Source organism: Caloenas nicobarica, chromosome 2 (genome assembly GCF_036013445.1).
Source record: "Caloenas nicobarica isolate bCalNic1 chromosome 2, bCalNic1.hap1, whole genome shotgun sequence".
NCBI lineage: Eukaryota > Metazoa > Chordata > Aves > Columbiformes > Columbidae > Caloenas > Caloenas nicobarica.
In genome coordinates, this window is record NC_088246.1 from 71,869,262 (window position 1) to 71,893,145 (window position 23,884).

At 42.1% G+C, this 23,884-nt stretch overlaps 1 protein-coding gene across 1 annotated transcript in view; it reads right to left on the reverse strand.

Moving 5' to 3' along the window:
* PHACTR1 (phosphatase and actin regulator 1) overlaps window positions 1-23,884 on the reverse strand; it is a 308,817-nt gene that overhangs the window by 109,254 nt on the left and 175,679 nt on the right. The window contains exon 5 of the mRNA XM_065629081.1: window positions 13,311-13,475. Coding sequence (XP_065485153.1) covers window positions 13,311-13,475 — 165 coding nt within the window. The remainder of the gene's footprint in view (window positions 1-13,310; window positions 13,476-23,884) is intronic.

Genomic DNA, 23,884 nt, shown 5'->3' on the forward strand with positions numbered 1-23,884 from the left:
AACCCATGGAACCATAAAAATAACCATTTCCCAAGATATTGTCCCAGATAACCTGGATGAGACAGCCAAAGCCTGACCTCTTACAAAAGCTACTAAGGAGACTGAGGAAACACATTTTCACTTATCAGTAAGGAACAGTTCCAGATGCTGTTGCACAGCCCCTGTACAAATCTCAAGATCAGCTGAAAATTCACAAGTTGTCGTGCTGCTGTTCCACCCTGCCCAACACCTGCCCTCTCACCCTGCTTCATGGGGAACGCACAGAACACCCACTACAGTTCTGCATTTGTCTGTCTGCCAAGAAAGCTCCTTCCCTCTCTGAGGGGCCTGATCCAAACCCCACAAATGCTTGCAGAGTGCCATTCATACCCTGGCTAACACCGAGGGGCTTGGGAAACTATGTCCCAACTCATTTACAACCCAAGGGGGGAAAAGGGGTGGCGTGGAGCTCCATCATGCTGCATGGAACACTGAAATGCTCAACAGGACAGTGCTAATGCACCCAAGTTTGCCACGGCATCTCCAGAAGTGGCTGCCATGACTCTGCCTTTTCTTTTCCCTCCTTGTTTTGACTTGTTGTCCTCACCTACACCCACTGTAGCATGAGGTTCTCTTTGGAGTGCAGCTAAGGAAGGTTTTCCGATTTTAAAACAGGGAGGAAAACCTTCTTGCATTCTCAGCTGTCCTCGGGAAAAGACTGCAACTATGATACAATTAGTTACAGGCAAATATAATCTTTGCTGAATTTTACGAATGTCTAATTCCTGTCCTCCAAATAATGCCATGTCAATAATGCCTTTTCCTTCCTACCTCCCTCTTTTCAAAGCAAATGGAAGAGTGAGGATACACAAGGAATCTCCATTGGTCATAAAATCCCAAATTATTTCTATTAACAATTTATCAGAAGTTCCCTGTCCTGATTGTTGCCTTCCTTACAGAAGCACATTTGATGAGAGGTGTTCCATGCATTTTGGAGTCAAGACTGAGGTTGAAGGGACCTTTGAAGGTCCCTTCTAACCCAAACTATTCTGTGATTCTATGTAAAAGCACATCAGGTGCTTTGCCACTCTTCCAAACTCATCGCCCAGTCTAAAACCAGAACAGCAAAGGTATAATTTTATGTACCAGCCAACCAATGTATGTTTTCTCTCCTCTCTTCCTGCACATTTCTAGCAGTATTAGTGGCTTTCTTGTCCTTCTCTGCCCTAGTTGACAACTTCACTGTTTCGAACTTTAGCCAACTTTGGTGGCAGGACAGAAGACCATACATTTGTTACGTTTCTTAAGTATGGAGAAACTGGGAGGCTGGTTAGAGAAAACTGATCCAAATTGCCATTCCTAGACTCATGATTAAAGAGCAGAAGATCCAGGAAGGAGCAATCCATACAAAAATTGGTTTCATAAGTTCTGTTGCTCACGGAATTATTGAGTTGTTTTCCCCCACATGTATAAACTAAAATCCTCCACAGAAAATGATGTACAAGAAGCTGGTAGCTGGTGAGAAAAAACACCACCACTCAGGCATATCTAAACTTTAGTCCAAATGCCATCTGAATATTTCGCTTGCAGCCAATTACATCTTTTTTTAAACTGATGTTTAATCTGCCTATAGCATATTTTCATTAGATATGAAATTGGAAGGAATGCTACTAGGACTACTTAATACAGGCTTGATCCTATGCCCATGAAAAACAGAAAGAATCCAGTGATCATTTTTATGAGGCTTTCGATCAGGTCCATAAAGCACACAGGCTATTAGAGGTACGTGTACAGTTTTGAAAATATAAGTGCCAGTACAGAAGTGCAAATGCAGTATTGATTCTTGATGATGGTGACAGAAAATTCATGGGCTTCAAAGTGTCTTGAGGCAGAACTTAAACACAAAAGGCTGCAAGAGTGTGTTTTGAGTACATGAGCACATCCCGGAAACATTTTGGCCTGCAGACACACAGCTTACTACTGCAAATTGCTGAGCACCCGTCGAGTCCCATGGTCTTCTTTAGGGAACAAAGCACCTCAGAAGGGAGATTGTGCAGCCTGTCCGTATGAGCAAAGGCTTTTGGTATTCGGCAACTGCCTGCCAGGCACGCTGCGCCCAGTGGAGACGGGGAGAATTCATCAGCTTCAGCAGGAAGAAAAATCAAACCCATTGTCAACCATTTTCGGCACAGATACATGTCAGCGCCTTCAGGCAGAAGTGTGTCTGGGCACTTTTTGGACCTTCCTCAGAACAGCGCTTATCTGTGCACGCTCAGCTGTCGGCCCCTCGCTGCTTTTAACTAAGGAATGAAGGGAGAGCACATGGAGACCAGGAGCTTCCTGCAAAACACGGGGAAGTGAGGGACGGGCGTTTTCAGACTCAAGCAGTAGCTAGAGGCAAGCAAATTCCTTAACAACTTCTCTTTTAAAATAGGCAAATAATGCTGTTGGTTGAGTTGAAAAAGTATGATTCACCAAAGCAAAGGGATGATTTTTGCTGCCTGTTTTGAGAAACAGAATTGATTGTGATTGCCTGATTAACTTGGAGGGATTCATGTAGAGCTCTGAAGATATAAAGGACCAGGAGTGTTAATAATCAAATTTAAACCTTTTGAAGACGAACTAAGGTTTGTGCCTTCAAAATTCTACGTGCACATATTCAGCTGCAAAATAAGAGACAGAGATACTACATTTTTTCAGTCTAGAAACATGTATCTGCTACTCTAGCAAGAACAAAAGGAATAGTGAGTAATGTTCAGTATCACGGATCTATGCTACCACTACTTTTATCTAAAAGTGTGGGACATCCTGTATATGATAAACAACTCAAATGCAGTTATAAACAGATTTTTTTTTGTCAGCCTATACAAATAAATGGAAACCAAAATACGTCTTATTTTCAACCACTCCAGACTTCTTCATACAGACACCACACCATGGAACTGAAACATTCTTCTGAAAATGTAATTTGTATCAATAAAGTAAATAATAAATATTCAGAAAAATCCATCAGTTTCTTCAAAATAGTGAGTTTAATTTCTAACAAGAATTTGAGGGTTTTTTCCATACTTTTTGTTTCCAAGACTTTCTTCTGCAGTCATGTGGGGGTTTTAATAATCTGTTTTACTACTGGAATCCAAGATTCTCTCTGAATAACTTGACTTAGTGAGTTTCAGTTCTGAAGAAACCCTACACATGGGCAGATTGACCAAAAAAAAAAAAGAAGACCTGGTGAAACTGCGATTAAGTCCTGCACTACTTGGAGTCTAATAATTTATAGGTGTCATTCACACCAGGCCTGGGACGGGTTAGCAGCAGCATTTGGAAGCGAGCACAAGCGCTTTCCCTCTTCCTTAAATGCTCTAATTGCCACCTTGAGCTTCTTTTGCCTCATCCCTCGGGTCAGACCAGGTGGCCAGGTGTAGCTCTCATGGAACAGAGCCTCTAGATCCCATCTCTTGTGGCAGCTCAGGTAATTCTAATCAACCCTTTCCTGCACACTAGCTCCTGTGGCTACCTACACGGGTGCTCAGGAAAAGCAATCTGAGTTAAGAAATTCAAGGAGGGTCATTAATGCCACATTAAACACTTGCGTAGACTTTTTAATTCAAAACTGAATTTGTCTTAATGAATTAAAATAAAATGAATGTGAGTTTATGAAGTGAATAAACATCCACCCAGGGGCTTATGTTCATATAACTTATCTATTTCATATCTTTATGATTTAAATAATTCAAATGACAATGTATAAACAAGCCTTAGTATTAACAAGACTTAGACCAAAATTTCTAAGAAACTGTTCTTCATCAAGCTAGTTTTGATTCCCAATTCATAATCTGATTCTCAATTCATAATCTGCTTTTTCCTGTTAAACCTCTGTATACAGGGCAATTCAGTTTCTCTTTCTAGCACCTATTCAATTATTCCTCAACGTATTAGCCCCAGCAGCCCTGGAAAGAGCTTACGAAGCTAATGGTTTTGTCTGGGTGACTGCCATCCACGCTTCAGATCCCTGCAGACATGGGCTTCTCACCCCTGCTGCCAACAGCCTATACATCTATCTGTACGTGCCTTTTTAATGCAGTTCACAGACAAGGAAATAAAGGGCAGCTACTGTGATTAAAAAATCCTATCAGATTAGAGTCACTGGGCTGCATGCTCACGTTACTGTACCAACTCATTTCCCAATCCCAACACGGGTCACATGTCGATGGGGTCACTGACATGGTGGGGCTCAATCGAGTCGCTGCCACGCTGGCCGCGGGGATTCCTGCTTCATTTCACCCCTGAGCGAGGGCAAAATGTTATTCAAGGAATAAAACTTCCTCAACAGCACTTCTGAGTGAAATAATCTAAAAAATTTCGCTGTCAGAAACTACCCGGCAGCGGGCTCTGAAAAACACGGGAGGTTTTTCTCTCCGTTGTTCTGGGCACGAGAGGACCATGCTCACCTCTGACCAAAGCGTGGGAGAACCGGTGGGGTCACCAGGCAGATGTCCCCAGCTGAGGCACCCGGCCCCTGCGGTGCCACCGATGGACTCCACCACGTCCCAAGACATGCACACGCCCAACATCCATCACTGACTGATGACAAATTTGCACGGCAATACTCAGTGGCTGTTATGAACAACAAAAACTACCTGGGGCATAAGTTGCTTGAAAGCAGGATCCTGCGCCCAGCCAGCACCCTACCCGCCAAGGACCTCTGCAGCTTTTTTGGGTCACTGGGCTAACCTGGTGCTACAGCTGACCACCATCACTCAGTCTTTGTTCTCCTCACAGGCCAGATGCCTCATGGCTCCACGCTGCTGTGAAATACTGCTTTTTTCCCCCTGCATCTTTAAAAAGGGCACTAAAAACCTGAAGAACAAAAGCCAGCAGTCTGAGAAATACTAATTAATTTCCATGCTTCAAATGCAGGCTAAAAAAAACCCAACAAAAGCAGCTTCAACACATTTTGTTGTTAAATGAAAGCATTCTAAAATAATCTGTAAGGACCCAGCCTGATGAAGGCTGTACATTCATGAGTCACAGCAATAGCAGCTGAGGATAGACAACAATTTTTTCACAAGAATGAGCTTCTTCCAAACATGCTTGTTCTCTCTTCCCCCAACCAGATATTCTATTAGTGCTGATTTGTTGATGAAACACTTCTTAAAACAGCTCCAGTGAATGTAGATCTCTAATCCATATACCAGGCAGAAGCTTATGCTATTAACAGCATCTATTTTTCTAGTCCTCAAAATTGGCTGTAAATTCTCTAATGCATTAATTGTATTATTATATTATTCTAACAGGAATGTATTGTTGTAGAATTATGTATTACAGTTTGGGCAGCCTCGTATAATCTTCACAGCAGCTGGAAATGTAATTAGCATAAAAACCAAACAGTGTCATTAAACATCCCTTTCCTGTAAGAAGGGACACATTTAAGTGCCTTGTCTCACATTTTCCATTAGAGCTGGCATGGGGCTAGAACAATCCCAAAATGCATTTTTCAGCCCAGCTAAGCAAAATCTATGTCTTAAAACATAGACATGTCCTGCAGCAGGTCTCAGGAAGACACAAAGATGCTGCTCTGTAGGGGAACACACGCTCCTGGGTGAGTGATAATACCCCCCATTTTTGAATCGGGAGATTCCATTTGGGAATTCAGGTATAAAAATAGACAACCGCTTTAACTGCCTTCTGTGTACAGATCAGATCCGCAACTTCCGAATGCATTTGAATTCTTTTAATCTGCTTAAAACGACAAATCTAAAACCACTGATAATTTATAACTCCAGAAATAAAGAAGCAAACATCACCTGCTGCTTTCCCTCGCTATGAAGTGACTTCTGCCACCATAAGCTTTGGGCTGTTTATCTAATTGCATGGTTGTAAATGACCACTGGGTTTAAAAATCTCTATAGATCTTTGGTTCCACAGCGGTAAGCAGATATACAAGCTAGTTTTTCTCCCCCTATAGAAAGGGAAAAGGTAATTTTTAAAAAAGTTGTCTATAGATTTGCATGAATTCTGGTGCAACTTCTGGTCAGCTGCTCAAAAGACATTAAGAAAATGTTAGTGAATGCAAAGAGAAGCTATGGGCAACCTGCATTTACACCCAGAATATAATAATTTTCACTTTCAAAATTAAGAATACATCAAGTATGCAATTTTGGATCAATGCAAAAATAAAACTTAAAATAGATTTCAATTCTTCATTCAGTCCTTGAGCTCCAGCAGTGTAATATTTCAGCAGACTTAAAATACAAATATTTTCCTGTCATGTCGTTTTATATTTAGAATTCAAATTTTTAGCTATACTTGTTAATGTCTAATTCAAATTTGAAATGGAAACATATATTTTAATAAAAACTCTTCTAAAATTAGTGTAGAATATACTGAAATAGAATGTGCTTATTTTATGGAATTTCCTTCAGATAAAAATATTTGCTTAAGTCAATGTGTATTCGTGAATGGCCCAAGTTCCAACAAAATGGTGCTTTACTTCAGAGAATGACAATTTGCACCTCCTTCAAAAAAACCCACAGAACACGGAACAAAGAAGCACTGAGTAAGTTGTTGTATTGCTGGGTTTTTACGAAACTGGAGCTCCTTTTTGGAAGACTGAACTAAGTTTTACACCAGTGCCATTTCTTTCTCTTCTCCCAAAATCTTGGGAACGATCAGTGATTTTCAATACAGCGTTAATGCTCTATGAGTTGCCCCAGCATCGCAAAAATACCTGGCTGGGATCAGTGTCCACATCGCCTGCTCACTGTCTCACATCGAAAGGGCTACAAGAGGTTTTACACGGTCTCCTTAGCGGGCTTCACCAAGGATGAGAACAGGACTTTGGGGTGTTTCAGGCTTCAGGGTAACTTCAGACACAGCTACACTGCAAGGGAGACTCTGGTCTCTTTCTCCACGCCGATTCAGAATTACATTTCCAAGTCATCAGAATAAGAGGGTGAAGGAAGAAAAACCATAATTACCTCAATACTCCAGACCTAAACCTAGAGATAGTCTGGCCTAAAAGTATAAGAGGAACTGTAACCGAAATCTTAATACCTTTCACGTGGGATTGCAATAGTTATGAAATAAAAATTCAGGAGAACACAATGCGTTAAAACAGAGTTATCCTTGTTAGCCGACGATCCAAACAAAACCACTGCTTTCGAAGTACAGGCTGAAAACAGGACCTTTGCAGGCAGGTGTCAATAACCTGGCAGGCACTTGGGAAAAAACACCCAGAATCTCTTTCCTCCCTAGACCACCTCCCCAAAAGTACAGGCAGAGGCGAGGGCAGGCAGGTCTGCAGGCTGCGCTTCTCTCACCCCAACAGCACGACTAGTTTAACAGCTGGAGAGTTTTACACAAGACAACACAAGAGGCAATCACTGGCAAAGCAGAAGGGAGTAAGAAGGTTCAAGAGCAGCATCGGCAACAAGTTATTGAATTTCTACCAGTTGGAATATTCTGGAAAGCAAAGTTCAAAATATTTACCTATTGCAGTTAGAAATAATTGGCAGTAGGAATAAAATGATCTGGGGACAGTTTATGAATAGCAGTTCCTCTAATTGCACAGATCTACCACATTTTGTTTTCTTCTTGTTATTCATCAGAAACATCGAAAGTCCTTGCCTGTAAGTGTTGCCAAATTTAAACAAACCCTCTGCTGACTGGGAGACTTAACTTATATAAACACATTGACATATGAATTTTTATAGAGCACTTTTCAAAAAACTCTGTTTGGAAAAACCAAAGCACTGAGGCTTAGCAAATGAAAAAATAGCATCTGAGCATAAAATGAATGGCTGTTTTAAAGCAGATTCTGGGAGTGGGGCCGCTAAAGGTTGCATGAGTGGATTTTGTTTTGGCACACTTGATTTTCTTTAAATGGCTTGAGTAAGAGCGAAAGTGAATGGAAGAGCATGTATGCACTTCCTAAAACGCAAACTGAAAAAACCCAGATGCTCCCTTTTGTGGCACTGTCTGCACTATTTGGCCTCAATCTTTAGATCCAGCATGCAGGCCTCATTTATTTCAGTTTAACAGAGAAACTGCTTGCAAGAGAAGATTGTCGTCCTCTGTACAGACAGAGATCAAGAGAGTCCTAAGGCCCTTGGGCAGCAGATTAACCCATGAACCTGCCCTGGAAGTCCTAGTCCCCCAACCCAGCCTTCCCCAACCCAGCCTTCCCCAACCCAACCTTCCCCAACCCAACTGATGATGCCTTGCTTACTTTGTTCAGCCCCAGTCTTTATCCCTTCAAACTCCCCACTCCTACATCTTGAGATGGGTTCCCAAACACCAGCCTCTACAATTTTACACTAAGCAAATGAAACTTTAAATGAGACAGGAGCAGGACTTCCCTCTTCTTGGGAGGGCACCCCAAGGACGAGGCTAGGAAGTCACTGTTGCATCCTTTTTTGGCCACAGAACAGTTACGTGTTTTGGGGAAGGAAGCTGTGGCCCTGGAGGGCTGATCTGCCCTCACTGCCTTGTGGAAGAAGATGTTAAGTATTTCTTAGGAGAACGATCTGCGACATGAATGAAGGGAGGTTTCAAAGTACCTAGGAGACATGGCTGAGTTCAACAGACTTCCTTTTCTCTCTCCAGTATTACTGATTGTCTCAGACAACCATCCTCTTGGCAATGTATCTGCTGTGGAGCTTTCTTCTGACACTGGCCTTTCTCTGCTCATTGTACAGGGTGCCTATGTACCTAACCCAAACATTCCCAAATCCCTTGCCTCTCTTACTTACAGCTGAGCTTTCTCCACACTCTTTAATTTCTCACTGTCTTCTGCTTTCTGAAATCTTCTCATTCTGACTGGTTTTCTCCAAGTACAGGTTACATGCTTCCTCCTCCCCTGTCCCTGAGCGCTGCAACTGAGGGAGCAAGGATGGGGGAAGATGGACACACCAATTCTTTAGAATGAAGGTCACCAGAAATGTGAAATGGCAAAGCAGGACATTTTTCCCTATTCAGACTCCTGCAAGCAAGTGAAATAACTTTTTTTCCTTTTTTTTTTTTTTTTTTTCTGAAAGGTTGCAAGCAGTTGGCTCTTGGTGAATACAGTGATAAAAAACTTCAATAATATTTCAAGTAAGCCCAGAATCCATCTTCCCTTGGGCTTCTTTATTTCAGAAGCACTTCCTTCTCCAAAACATCGCCAGGAAATGACATTTCACCAGCACGTGTACAGCACTGCAATAAAACAACAGCACAGCCAGGAACTGCTTTCCAATTCACATCAAGGGGAGCAGAACAAGATCAAGGTATTAAAAAACAAGGACAAAGGCCTGGCTGAGGAAACAGCTCTTGCTATCTGCTTTGCTGATTCCCAGAGAACCCAGTGTAGCTTTAAAAGCCTTGTGCAGCCTGCTGGAGCCATCCCAGCTGCATCCAGCCAAGGAAGCACGCTTGGGCAAAGAAAATTCACTGTTTCTTCCAGGCTTCTTCAGCCGTAAGTGAGATTGCTCCTTAGCAGCTAGAAGAAATCGTCCCATCATCTGATATAACCTTGCCGTTTATAAATTTGCCCGCGCTCCCAAATCTACAGTTGTCAGCTTTATCATACCATTGATTGCTGTGAGGGGCCCTCAGCCCTCCATGGTAATAAAGGTTTCCACGCTTCCTGTGCAAGATGAAATTGTAGTTGAGTTAAAAATAAAATTACACAACAGTTTTGACTGTAGTATGAATAACATTGTGGCTGAGTTTAATTTATTTGCCTAACTCCCTGTATATGTAACTTCACTGCCAGGGGCATTTATATTGTACTGTGAGAGTTTCAGCGTCCATCAACAAACTTTCATTAGGACCTTCTGTCATGAAATGATTTGCAGTCCTGACACCGAAAATCGCTCTGTGCTGGAGGGAGCTTCGCTTCTGTCCAGGAGCAGGATTACAGTGAGAATTAACTTGTTTCTGGCCCCGCTGCGGTACACTGGCATCCCTCACACAGTGTAATCTCCCTTCCCGTTCACTCTGAGATCAAGTCTGGCCACAGATGGAGCCCATCTGTCACTCACGGTGCATGTCCCGAACAACCTCCTTAGTACTGCACCTTCCAGCAGAAGATATTGGCTCAAACCAAACCCCAGATGTGGGCTCATCAGGCGCTTACCATCTGCAACAACAGACCACCCCATAGCGTGGTCTTTTCTACCTCTTCTGGTCACTCTACGACATACCTAATGATGATGCTTACGGACAGACCAACTGCAAGGCAAAGGCATTAGATGTCTGCATCAAAAGCCATGACTTTCACCTTCATGACTGAGTAAGCACCCAGGCAATGTCAGACTTTAAACCTTTCTGCATAGTCACTACAGGGGTATCAAAACCAACACATGGTGGTAACATTTAAACATATAAAGTATATGAAACATATGCACCTTTTTAACCTCCTGTTTGTCAATGACAACACAATTATGAAGACGGAAGATGGGGGACTTGTTATGCTCAAACGCCATGATGTGAGTATTGATGTGCTGAAAGGAACTATATGTAATAAGCACGCCGTTAAGATCCTCCATCAATCGAATTATGGACTTTCTATCTCATCTTCCGCAATTATCAGGTGTCAGAAAATAACTTTTCCAACTACCTAAAAAGGTTTTTTGCCTACTGACCACTGAACTAAAGCATTCACCTCTGAATAAATAATCAGAGATTTTAGTCTGATGAAGATATGGATACAAAATGTTAGCCCTTGGAAATCTCAGGAAAAAGGCAACCTTTCAACCTTAAATACCAGCCTGACTCTCTCTTTCTTCCAGTCCTTTCCCAGAAAAAACTCCCATTAATTTCAAAGGAAGTTTCAACAGATAAGGTTATGTGTTTTGACCCTTACTACTTTTGACATTTAAAATAATTGAATCTATTGTTGCAGCAAATAAGAGTCTAATAAAATACTTGTATTAGTATTTATTTTTTGATAATTACTGATGTTCTGTGCAGGTGGGAAGCTTGGTTGCATGCCTGTAGGACACTAATGGGAAATATTTTTTTTTCCAAGCATCTCATTCATCAGCGCGCTGGAAGAAAAGAAGCCTGTATTAGAAAGTTTCATGCTGACTCTCATTATGCCATCTCATAAGCTTGTCCTTTGATTTATTGTAAAAATTAAATATATTTTCTCAGTGAGATCAGAGGTATTAGACGAAAGGTCATTGAAACGTTGGCAGAAAAATGCTAGTTTTGTGGTGCAAAATCTTTGGTATTACACATACTAAGTTCAAACAATGCTGCTGAATTGCCAGGTGGGTCTGGTAGGATCCTGGTGGATTCCTGTTCCCCAGGGTTGGGGCTGATAGAAACTGTGGGGTCCTCAGCTCTGGTACAGTCCAGAAATAAATCTCTCCCAGTGCCTCCTGCAGGGTGCTCAACAAATTGGGCATCCTTGTCAATTTTGCTGCAGTTAGTAGCAGGGGAGCTGACAGGAACACCAATTTTGCAGAGCAGCTGCAGGATACTGTTAGCTTACTAGAAATGAGGGGGAAAAAAAAAAAAAAAAAAGAGGTTTGGATTCTGCTGAGATCAAACCCAGTACTGCAATTGACAAATATTCTCTGCAACCTGGAAACCCAGCTTTGAAATTAGTTCTTCAGACTCTGAAGTCCCTCTTTACCAGAGGAGGAGATCTGGTAGCACGCCTGATAAAGCTTCCTTCTCCTCTCAGAAAAGGAAAGACATGTTTTTACTCTGGTTTTAATCACTGTGTACTTTCCAAATGTTTTGGTAAATGAGGCAAATGTATGTAACACTTCTTGTAACGCCTAGAGCAGACTATGCAGGCATATTTGAGACAGCTTCAAACTCATCAGTCTAACCACAGCAGCATGCAGCTCAGCCCCATCTCCTGGAGCTGGACAAACCATACAAATAAATACTAGGCAAGCTTTTGCAACTCAAGGTAAGTCCTGAAGTGCCATGGTTATCCTCCTAGTTGTAACCAACTAAGCCAGCATGCTAGAATGAGGTTCAAAGTAGTTGTCACCACAGCATCCACATATCCCTAAGAGCTGTGTGGTTTTCATGGAATTCCTGCTACGCTGCACTATGGTTGTGACTGATACAGAATATGAAAGGCAAGACTTTTGTTTTGCATAAACATGTCATTTTTGGTGACAATAGCTTCTCAGCTGTCAAGCCGAAAAATATGATCATTACTCAAGAGTAATACAGCCATCTATTCCAGATCATTAGTCTTTGCCTGATGAATCAGAGAGCAGCTAAAACAGCACACAGTAAAGAGCACCTTTGGGTATGAACCCTGAAAACTCCTATTCTGTATTTAACCTCATGCAAGAATTTGCACTTAGCTAAATGAGACTTCTTGTGCAATTATGGGCCATTTTCAGGAGTACGGGGTTCGGGGTGCCAGAGGTGCAGTCAAGTCCTGCCTGAAAGCTTCCACTGTGCAACCAACAGGTCAGAGAGCAACCGAGCTGTTAACTCAAGCCTCTTCTGGCACTTACAGGAGCAAGATCCTCACTGCTTTCTGGCTAGTTCTACCGAGAACAATAAGAAATCAGAAGAAAATTCATGTTTTCTCACAGAAAATCCAGGCCCAAGACTTGCAAAACCGCATGTAGTAATTATTAGGAAGAACCAAGCAAAGAAACCTTTTCAATAGACCACAAAACTTGAAAACAAACACGCCAGGTAAAAACTTCCACCATGTCCAGCAGTGCCTCGATCAGTGATTCTTGCTTGGACCAATTTGCAACATAAAACCATGTTTTTGCAGTTTTCCATATTTCTTTTTTAAATTAAAAATAGTCTTAAACCAGAAGTGTTAGGAAGTGGTGGCAGAAAGAGGGGTGTGGCAGGAAGACAGATTTGTTTTTCTCGGAAAACAAGTGACACATATTTCCTGCCCAATGGAACAAATGATTTACAGTTACACAAGTTACTCAACACAACATTGACTCCTCTGTCGTGTACTTTTCTTGCTCCTCTATTAGCACTTACAGGAGTTTCAATGTGGATAAATCCTCCACTAGCATTGTATTTTCATACTGCCATTTCCTTTACCTGTAATCTGCTAAATCAATGTAAGAAGATTTCTTCTGGGTTATGCTCCAGTAGCAGAACCTGAATATACAGCTTTGGTGTGCTGCTGCTTTAATTGTAGTGCCCCCAACATGTTGGTTGGGGTTTTCTGAAAGAAAAAGCTGGTAACAAAGATCTCTTAGAAGATCTGTCAAATCTCACCCAGCCGTGCTTCAACAAGCTTAAAAACATATAAAAATTGGGGCTGCATTCCAAGTTTTTAACCCTGTTGAGCAAACAGCTCCAGATTAACAAACCAACCCGACCGCGACTATTACCTGCAGAAGTGTGCTTAAATTTTTCACTCTTCTTCTTCCTCCATTTCCATGGCTTAAAAAGCCTTCCGAGAGTGGCAAATTTGCTTCGTCTTCTGATCGGTGGCGTGTGAGTCCCAGGTACTAGAGAATCTGAACGCATCGCAGCCAGTCTTTCCACTTCCTCCGCTTTAGTTTCAGCAAGAAAAGAAGAAAAAAAAAAGGGGGGGCGGGGAATTGAAATAAATATTTTAATAAATTATCAGAGAACCACACAGATGGTCAAGTTTTTCTATAGTTACAGAGAAGAGTAAAAAAGGAAAAAAATCGTAGTTTTTATTATTTTAACATTATTTTCTCTCCCTTCAGTAGAATCAATGATCTGCTGTAAAGATTCAGTATTAACAATCAGCTTCAACGGGGATACGGATTATGAAAATAACAGTTATAATCTTTAACAAATCGTTCTGCATCGCTCTAGACAGCTGACAGTCCACCTGCCAGCCTTTCCTGGGGAAGCGTGACAGACTGGGGAAGAGAAAGCTCCCCAAAAATGACACAATACTGCTTAAAAGAAATATTGCAAGTCGTGGGTTTTTTTAGTCTTTTTTTTTTTTTTTTTTTGGCAATGGAAAGAATTAATGAACTAGTATTTATCAGGAGCAAGGAACCTGATAAATAGTGACCCTCTGGTATCATTACCATGTCCATTAAAACTGCCTGGGTTATAAAAGGGGCTGCATTAGGAATTTCCTAGTGACAGAAAGGGTGCTAAAAATTCAGAAGGTTCCTTCCAGTCCCATTTTTCTGCCCACTCATTCGCCTCCTATTCTTATACTTGTCTTTTAACACAGAGACTTGGAGAATTTTAAGAATCCACACGCAGGGCTGAATTCGCTAAGGAGGGTTTACAGGTTTTCACTGAACTTCTGTTGTTAAAAAATTCATCTTTCTGCAACCCTTACACTGTAATACATCATGATAGTCTCAATACTTTAAAAAAACCCTAGAAGAATTGAAATTACCCTTCCTTTCTGATGAGAGCAAGAGAAGTCTGGGGGTGGTCACTTGGTGCAGTTACATTGCACGGCCACCAGCCTCACATTTGCAGGGAAAATATACGCTGATAGTTATGAGAAATAACATCCCTGTGACTAGAGGCACAGAGAGGGAGATAAGCCAGGACTAGAAAGTAAAACACCATCTGGAGGAAGGTACCAGGAGCCCAGGAGAAAGGGTCTCTTCATGCCACAGCTACCAGGGCTGCAATAACCTCTCCCTCTCTCCCTAAAAAAAACATCTGTGCAATTCAGTCAGCATACAGGAGGTTGTTTTTTTGGTTTGGTTTTGGTTTTTTTAAGGGATATCATTTCCCAGGCTTGTTTTGTAATGTGACACTGCCAGGAAAACTGATTTGAGCGGTTTGCGGGCATGCACAGTCTGGATTCATAAAGACAGGACACAGACCATCACCTCTCCTGCTCTGAAGACAGCAGCCCAGTGTTTCTACTTCACCTCAAGTATACTAAGTATTAACCTCAGCCATGAGCACAGGCTTGGGAATCTCAACAAAAACGGTGCTCTGAAGTGATGAGCACTCCACACTGACAGAATCATCAGGGATTTTGCTTGGCAGATTCTTATGTCTCTCAAAGGAATTTTTTTCCGAGGCTTTAAATGTGCCCAATTTAGGTGGCTTTTCAAGGGAACAGACGGAGATGCATCTCTAACACAAAGGAAGTTCCATTATCAGAACTGCAAACTGACATAATATTTGAGCCACTCCAGCTTTTACAAGAAGGCTGGTTATTTTGGTGTTGCTGTTTTGCTTGTTTTTAACATTGGCAACACAATTATTTTTCCTATAAAATATCACTGCCAGATACAGCTGCCTGTAACTTTCCGGAGAGGGGAAAAAGAAAAAAAGTTAGGCAGCAAGATAGAGACAGCCCAACTGTTTCAGTATAAATGGTTAAAAACAAGTATTTTTTGGGATAATGGAGAGGAAGACAGACACTTCTGAGAACAAACTCTTTCCATTTAAAGCAGAGGAAAAAAAGGTAGTCTGGGCAAAGCATTTCCTTGTGTTCCGGCTCTTTGTGCCTGGCTGCCTAGAGAAATACCTTCTTATAGAGAGAACGAACTACAAGGCTCTGTCCTGTACAGGGGCTGGGACGTGCCGCATTAAGGCTGGAAACTTCCTGGTTATGCTGAACAAACCGTAAGGGTAAAAAGAAGAGGAAATAATAAATTTCCTTACATTTTCTGATTTCACTGGAGCCTGCTGGGCTTTGAAGACCAGCACAGGGTACAGACCACCTCACTCTATATGCAGATCCAAAGGGACCATGTCTTTACCCCCGCCTCCATTTTTGAGATGCCTCTAGTTAAATCACATAAGATCACACAGTGTTCCACTGCTGCGACTTTTTAGAGATGCTGCTGAAAGTAATGGGCTGGTATTGTCTTTACTGCCTTACTTGGGGGATACAGGGTGTAGAAGCGGCCCATTGAGTGAACTGGGAATGACACACTAGTGCTGCTGAATTCGGCTTCCTGCTGCATAAACCCACAGCTGGAACGTAATGGGAATTCCTCTCGTTGCTCAGCCTCTCTCCTTTCCCCCATCCTGAGCCATCATTTCTGCTACCCAGGTGTCTCAGTTACTAAATCTCAGAGTTGCTGAGGCCATTCCCCAGAGAACTGACACCCCTTAAAAATCCTCTCCCTTTTTTAAGGCACATCCCCTCCGTCCCACACCAGCTGTGCTCTCACTGCCTCTGGGAAGCGTTTCCCATTCAGAGTATGGATTCACAGTCAGGCAAAACTCACACTGGAGTCAAAAGGAATTTACCCAAAGGGCGGGTTCATTAAAAGCTAAACACAGTGTCAAAACCATTTCCATATTTTGATGGCTCTCCCCCAGATTTCAGTATCATCTCTCACATAGATCTGTGCCCTGGTAGTCCCACTGTGCTCTCCATCAGCCCTTCTCCTTCGTCCCCTCCAAGCACACACAGCTCCAAGCTAATCCAAGTTAACAGCTCTTTTTTCCCCTCTCCCTCCTATTTCTCAGAAGGACTACCTAATTTTTTTTCATGAAAAATACTCTCAAGAGCACTGCTAATTCAAAGCATAATAATCACTGGCTAGGAATGAATCGCGGTAGCCTAAACCCATGACAGTTTTAATACAGCAAGAATAAAAGCAGACCACGGTGCACGAAGTAAATGCCAGATTTCTATGCTCGTCTTTGCTGCTGCATCTTTTGCTCGAGTTGGCCCGGTTTCTCTGCCTTTTTGGCTCCTAATGACTATCGACCGGCTGTGGGCTGCGACACCCACTGCTGACAGCAGGCTCCGTAGGCTGGTTTCACACCCTTGCTGTTCCCAAAAAAGGGTGGTACTTGCACAAATGAAAACCAACCCAGGCCTTGCACATTTATTTCGGGGGTTTTTTTGCCTTCAAAGAGGAAAACAGGCCCAGCAGTCCAAACTTCATCAGTCCGCTGAACTGGGAGAATGAAATGCCACATGCATTACTGCCTGTAGTCACAGTGCCGAGGTCTCACTTGAGGCCAGTGCCACAAATGTGATATTTACGGGTCACGGTTGCCACTGATAACCAGCGCTTTTGGGAACTTGCTCTGTTTTTTTTTCTCCACGGTCTGAAAGATCTTGCTGAGACAGAGAGAGACATTGGGAGCTGCACTTAGAGGGCAATCCACTTCTCTCTCACTTTCTTCAGTCCGAGCTGTCATCCTGCAATAGCAATGGGGAAACTAAACCTGAAAGCTTTTCACAGGCTGGCTGGCTGTGAGACAGCTCTCCAGATTTTATCGTAGTCCTTAAGACATTTGAAGCTCATATAGACTGAAGGGCTTAAGCAAGACTTGTGGTTTTAATGACCAAAAGCACCACAAATCAAAATAGCTTGCATCTAAGTGATGTAAAAGAAATTTTACAAACATGATTGAAATATACTACGAAGACTTAAAACACTAGAAGGTCTGAAACCTGATTTCTTATTTTGCACCTCCATCCTACCTTTTTTTTTTTTTTTTTTTTTTACATTTTGAACCTAACTCTGTGTTCTTCGAAACAGTCAATTTACCAGTTTAAAAAAAAAAAAAAAAGAGGAAGCTAAGACGCTGGGCTATCTCAGACTTGTTCTGTATGTTCTTATGAGTTTCCCACATCTTTTAGCAGGGTGTTGACTTCCAGAAGGTCCAGTAATAGACAACATAAGGGTCGCCTATTTTTGAATTTGAGAATTGTAGCAGGCAGATCAAAGGCCCTCCCAAAGACAACACACCTTATGAAGTTTTCCTGGAAAATGACAACCAGTTCTGTCATTCCCATGTCTGTTTGGGAATCAGGGCATCTGTTAATATTGCTGATATATAATATACCTAACTTCCATTTTAGAGAAAAAACCCCACTCTTACTGTATTCGGGTACCAAGACTGATTTTGTAGCTGAAGGCTGAAGCCCACCCATCCCATCCATGATATTTAGTATTAGCTTCCTCACTGGTAACCTCACCAAGTTGTCTCTCAGACCATTTCTTAACACTCCTTGTTCATAATCAGACACATGATTATCTTAATGTGCAGGTTTACTTCACAAAGTTAGATTTTAAGCCCTCCTAGGAAACACCAATGGCTACATTGTGCTTTCTGTTGTATTTGGGTGAACCTGTATTAACAGGCTGAAAATGACCTTGGCCCTAAACATGCAATTGACTAAATGTGCCATTTTATTTAATGGCAATAACTTTGTATACGTAAAAAAAAAATAACCGCGTAATATTCCTTATTCCCAATCCACAGTCTACTCTGCAGATTAGTTTCCATCAAACTCCTGTTGCAAGGTTTCTTTCAACTCTGCAGCGCGAATATCCTTCACTTCAGACTGCACAGACCTTATTCTGGCAGCTTTGTTCATTCCAAGACGTAGACGCATCGTGTCTTTTTGAAATGACAAGAAACCAGAACAACTACTCTTAATTGCTAAGCACTTATGTCTTCTCTTTACCTGAATGGGAACACTTCCAATTTAAAAAGCACCTTGTTTTTCTTTCAGGAAAATGGTTCATTTTCTGCTCTTCCATTATCATCTGTTGTGTTACTCTCCTTTAATTTCCCTTTGCACCTGGAATTAATTTTCATCAGCCCTCCCTTTACTATCCGAATTGCCCATTTAAACTTTTCCTCATTTCTCAAAGGTCTGTTTTCCACTGGAAGGCAAGACAATGGCACGCAGCGGTCTAAACACAATCTTGCCAAACGGGGATGATGACCTCTTGGATTGACAACAGCTCCCACTGGATGTAAACATTTGCGGCGGCACCGACCGGGTTGGTGTCATGGCTTTACGAGCCACGAAGAGGCTGTCAGTAGCTTTCCTTTGCATGCCAAGCAGCACGAACATTTCCTAACCCCCTGCCCATTACTCCCGCTCCCCAGCAGTGTAGCACTTTGCATTATATCCATAAACTGAATCTCTCACCCTCTACACGTGCCCCTTTCAGCACCGGTATCAGACCGTGGTACGGCTTTGCTCCCTGCTGCGATTTCTCAGTGCATTTATTTCTATTGGCAGAACAGAAGTCCAAAGAATAGCTTTGGAAGTCCAATCCCTTTAGGACCCTGTTTTCAACGCCTCCACATTTTGACGTAAAACCTTAATTATTGATGCTGATTGCAACCTGAAAGCCATTTTTTTTAACCTCTGCAAACTATACTGCACTACGTGCATCACTCTCAACATGTCTTTATTGACATGAAATCTCTCAAAACACCAAGTATTTTCTGTATTTTAACATAGCCCACAAGATTTTTACTTGCAACCAAAGCACTTTATCAGATTATGCTATTAATAGCTACATAATCTCTTCCTAGAAACCCTGCAATTATAGAAAATAAAGATTGTTAGATTTCTTTGATATCAGCTCTTTTGTCTATCCCTTATTGCTCTTAACTGCTCACTGGGTTTTCCATCACTTAAGTGTTTATTACATACAGATTTGGGGCTAAATCCAATAAATATCACTGCAGCTCCTCACTTTTGGAGCAGATCCACAGGTCTGTCCTGGACACCACGAACGCTATGTGGAGACTCAGCAGCTCCAAAAAATGACTCAGAGCAGCCACTACCAGTGGAGCACAACCAAGAGCCAACCAAGAGAGAAACAGGGCCAGCAGAGACAAACCAGAGATCCTACCTTTCCTGGGGCTACAGGAAGGCAATTCCAAACGTACCAGAAATTGCTCTAGTAAGAAACTTCAGTTTGAAAGGAATTTTTATCATTCCTAATTAGCAAGCAGGGAGGAGATGCACAGTTTGTGCTTTTAAGAAAGCAGAGGAAGTAGGATGAGATGCAAGGACTTTTCTGTTAGAGCAGCTGAAGTGTTTACTTGGGAGACAGAAGAATCGCAGGGTCATTTTCATCCTCCTCTTGTGAAACTTCAAGCCCACACCTGCCATTTTTATTGGGAACATTACTGCACTTCATACTAGGATGAGAGAGCACTCCCCATCTCCCTTACTAGAACTGCTATTTATAAAGAAAAATTCAAGACCTAGTGGGTCTTAAAGAAAGCATGACTGGGAGCGTGGCTCCTGATAGTTAGGTCAGCACAAATACCCTTTTCTAAGACTTTGTCTGGGCTTTACCCTGGATTAAATAACCCAAACCTCCTTCTGCTTCACTCCTGGATTGAAAGAAATGGCTAGTCACAGCTGTGATTTGTTGAGAGCCTGATCCCCTCCAGTTGTGCATGATGGAGACCAAAGGGGAGTGAAGATTGTCCCTTTCTTTCGCTTGTGGCAGAGGATCTTCTACCTGAGGCACGAGGGGAGAGAGGAGCGACGTGAGGTACTGGCTGCTAGATACTCTCCCCAGAAAGTAGGAGAGGATGATTGGGTAGATGGATTCCCATTACCCAGAGCTGCCCGGGTACCCAGCAAAAAGGAGATGTGATTCATTCTGTGAAGGACTGCCATAAAAACCTCCTGTTTTGGGGTAAACAGCAGCTACAAGCAGAATTTCCCATCTAGGGCATAGCGTCCAAGGCATCCTCCTCATACTGTCATCACATCGCCGCACTAAAAACTTAACTACTGAACAAACTTGTCCCTTTCTAAGTAACCATGATAGAAATAGGCTCTTGGAAATCCCCAGCCCATTATGCATGACCTGGAGCAGAGCAACCTCTAAGCGCAAACACACTGGGAGCTGGATGAACCCACATTCAAGCCATTCAGCTTCTGAGACTGAAAACAAACGGTCGATAAGTTGGAATTGACCTGCCTACTCACAACCAGCTGTGTCCCCTAGCACACAGCATTGGAAAAATGCAACTCTTTAAACCTTCTTAAAAGGTATTTTGCAGAGCCTACAAGAGGAGATAAAAATCTCACAATACCAAAAAATTCAGAGGAGAAAGCTGAGCACTACAAGAAAGACATTGAGGTGCTGGAGAGAATTCAGAGAAGGGCAAGGAAGCTGGTGAAGGGTCTGGAGCACAAGTCTGATGAGGAACAGCTGAGGGAACTCGGGCTGTTTGGCCTGGAGAAAAGGAGGCTGAGGGGAGACCTGATCGCTGTCTGCAACTACCTGAAAGGAGGTTGTAGCATGGAGGGGGTTGGTCTCTTCTCCCAAGTAGCAGGTGATAGGACAAGAGGAAATGGCCTCAAGTTGCACCAGGGGAGGTTTAGATTGGATATTAGGAAAAATTTATTCCCAGAAGGGGTTGTCAGGCCTTGGAACAGGCTGCCCAGGGAAGTGGTGGAGTCACCATCCCTCGAGGTATTTAAAAGATGTATAGATGAGGTTCTTAGGGACATGGTTTAGTGACAGCGTTGGACTTGATGATCTTGAGGGTCTTTTCCAACTGAAACGATTCTATGATTCTATATGAGTTATACCCACAGGACTATTTGCAATTCAAGGCTCTAACATTACATTTAACAAGCGAAATGCTACCAGGAAAAACAGTTGCAGTGGTGTTTCTGACCATCACCTTACAAGTGGGCACCAACCACTGGCAACACCAGTAACCCCTCCAATACACGTGGATGGGACTGAGCACCATGGCTCAGAGGTCCTGGTGGTAAAGTGGTGCAGACACTTGATGTTAAGCACTCCGAACTGTCTTTGAATCATAGAATCATTTTGATTGTAAAAGACCTTTAAGATGATCGAGTCCAACCATTAACCTAACAATGTCACTAAACCACGTCCTAAGAACCTCATCTACATGTCTTTTAAAAACCTCCAGGGATGGTGACTCAACCACTTCCCTGGGCAGCAAATCATTCCTGAACTCATCAAGTCTAGAGTTAAGTCTCATCCATCACAGCTCAAGTTCTTTCTGAAAGCCAAAGCTATGGATGACAGATAAGCTCTCTTCTTCCAGGAGAGTCTTTAACCCATTCGACAAGAAAAAAACAGAACTGAAGCCCATGTACCTTCAACTCCTAAATTTAATCCAACAAAGAAATAACACTTTTTCCTAAGTTTTTTTTTTTTTTCACGGAAGGACTTGCTACTGATTGAAAGTGTCTTCTTGAGGAAGCTGCTAAAATTACATTTGCATGGTTGGATTTATCTCTTACACCAGCCTGAATTTCAAATTCTACTCAGCTGCAAAATATAAAAGTAATCCAAAAAAAGTATCTGGTCCATGGAAGCCCATGGGCTTCTTGCTCACATTTTGTGAGGCCTCTGCTACCAGGTGATGATTTTCCTGATCGCCGTGTGGACAGGGGCAGACACAGTTGCTCACACAGAAGAACACTTTGCTCTACTGCCCCCTCACCGGGAATCAGGGAAGCTCTTGGCGATTAAAGGGTCGAGCCTGTCTAAAAACAGACCGCTAGTGCTAAAGCCTGGATATTTATTTTGAGAAAGCCTGGAGAAAATATTTTAAATGCTTCTGATTTCTCAGGGGACTTCTGATGGACTGAGCAATTTCTGATCTTTTTCTTTTGAAGTTCTCATAAGTGGGAATATCCAATATTATTTACTTTATTTTACTAAAAACATGCACTTTAGAAGGCATGTCTTTAGACTATTCAGAAACCTGAGAGGGGCATGTCCTGTTATTAAAAATAATCCCATTCAGGAAATGGCATTACGATCAATAAACTTTCTAAACACAATGGTACCATCTCACCATTATCATCATAAAGATTAAAAGTTAAGTTTTTAATTACTTTAATGACCAGGAGAAAAGGAACAAAGTACCTCATTTACGAGCTAGAAAGTTCAAACCATTCCCTTGTAAACTCTATATTGCTTCTCCTCATAAAAAAGAAACTTCTATTTCTGTTCTTTGAAGAAATTGATAGGAAGTTGCCAAGAGGAAAAGAGTAATTATACCAAATGGCACATTTATAATGAGCACAGATATGAGTTTAAAAAAAAAATCGGTAACTGCCTAGCAAAAAAAAAATGTTTCACTGGACTCTGAAAAGAGACAGCCTGTATCCATGTTCAGGAATTTAAAATATGGACTAAATAGTTCTACTTTGAGTACCTAAGTGCAGCCACATATGGTCTTTACTCGTCATTATGATGAGAATTCTTTTGTTGACACAAATGATGGTTAGTTTAGACCCTTGGCTGTGGTGAAATTTCTGTGTAGGCCTTTATGGTAGAGGCTTGAGTTTCAGAGCTGAATATTCGGAGGGGAGAAGAATGCCCATGGCTGCTTTAAAATAATGAATAAAGCATGGCAGGTTGATGGGTAAAATACACCAAGTATTTCTGTGTGCTTTTCATAGCTATGATTTCACTTTTTTCACCTTCCTTTTTTAGCTTTCTAGGGTATCTTATGGATGCTGAGCTCTGCAGGCTGTTGCTCTTGTTCAGTAGATTTAGAGGAAAGCCTTTGGTTTTAAAAACTGCTGCCTTTAAAAAAAAGATGGAGCCCATCAAGTAACCAAATTGCTACATCTACCAAAGAAATGTTACAGTCGAAGGATCTAGGAATGTAGCTTCAGGTTCATGAATAATTCCAAGTCCAGCAACCAGAAATACCTCAGAAAATGAGAAAGAGTTTAGATCAGAGCTAAGGGGGAAAAAAATCCTACAGGGAGCCAAGCAAACATGATCATTGAAAAAGCTACTGAAATAGTTTCAGCAGCTTTATGCATGGTAATATGTTAGCAGAGAGGAACGAATGAAATCCTGACCACACCAAAGTGAACAGCAAAGGCCACTAGGGTTAGGATTGCCTCATCCAAGCCATGTAGTGACTGGAGGACCGTCTTGGGAATTAGGGATGCATTTTGTCCTTCGGGCTACCAGAACTTTGCAAATGAGGGTAAAATATGGCTCTCTGCTCTTTGCTTCTAACTAATGAGATGAGCAGGAGGAGTGAGGGGAGATGGAACTGCATTATGTGTGGTCCTTCTCATATGGGGTTCAGACATGCTGGTTGCACACTAAAACATGCCTTCTTACTGATGTGAGAGGACTTTATCAGCCAAAGCTGTAGAAGGGACCTTTCCAGCATGCTAAAATTCACCTACAGAAAAAGAAATTGGCAGAGAAGATATTACAGCACATGGTCTCAATGTCTGCTTTCC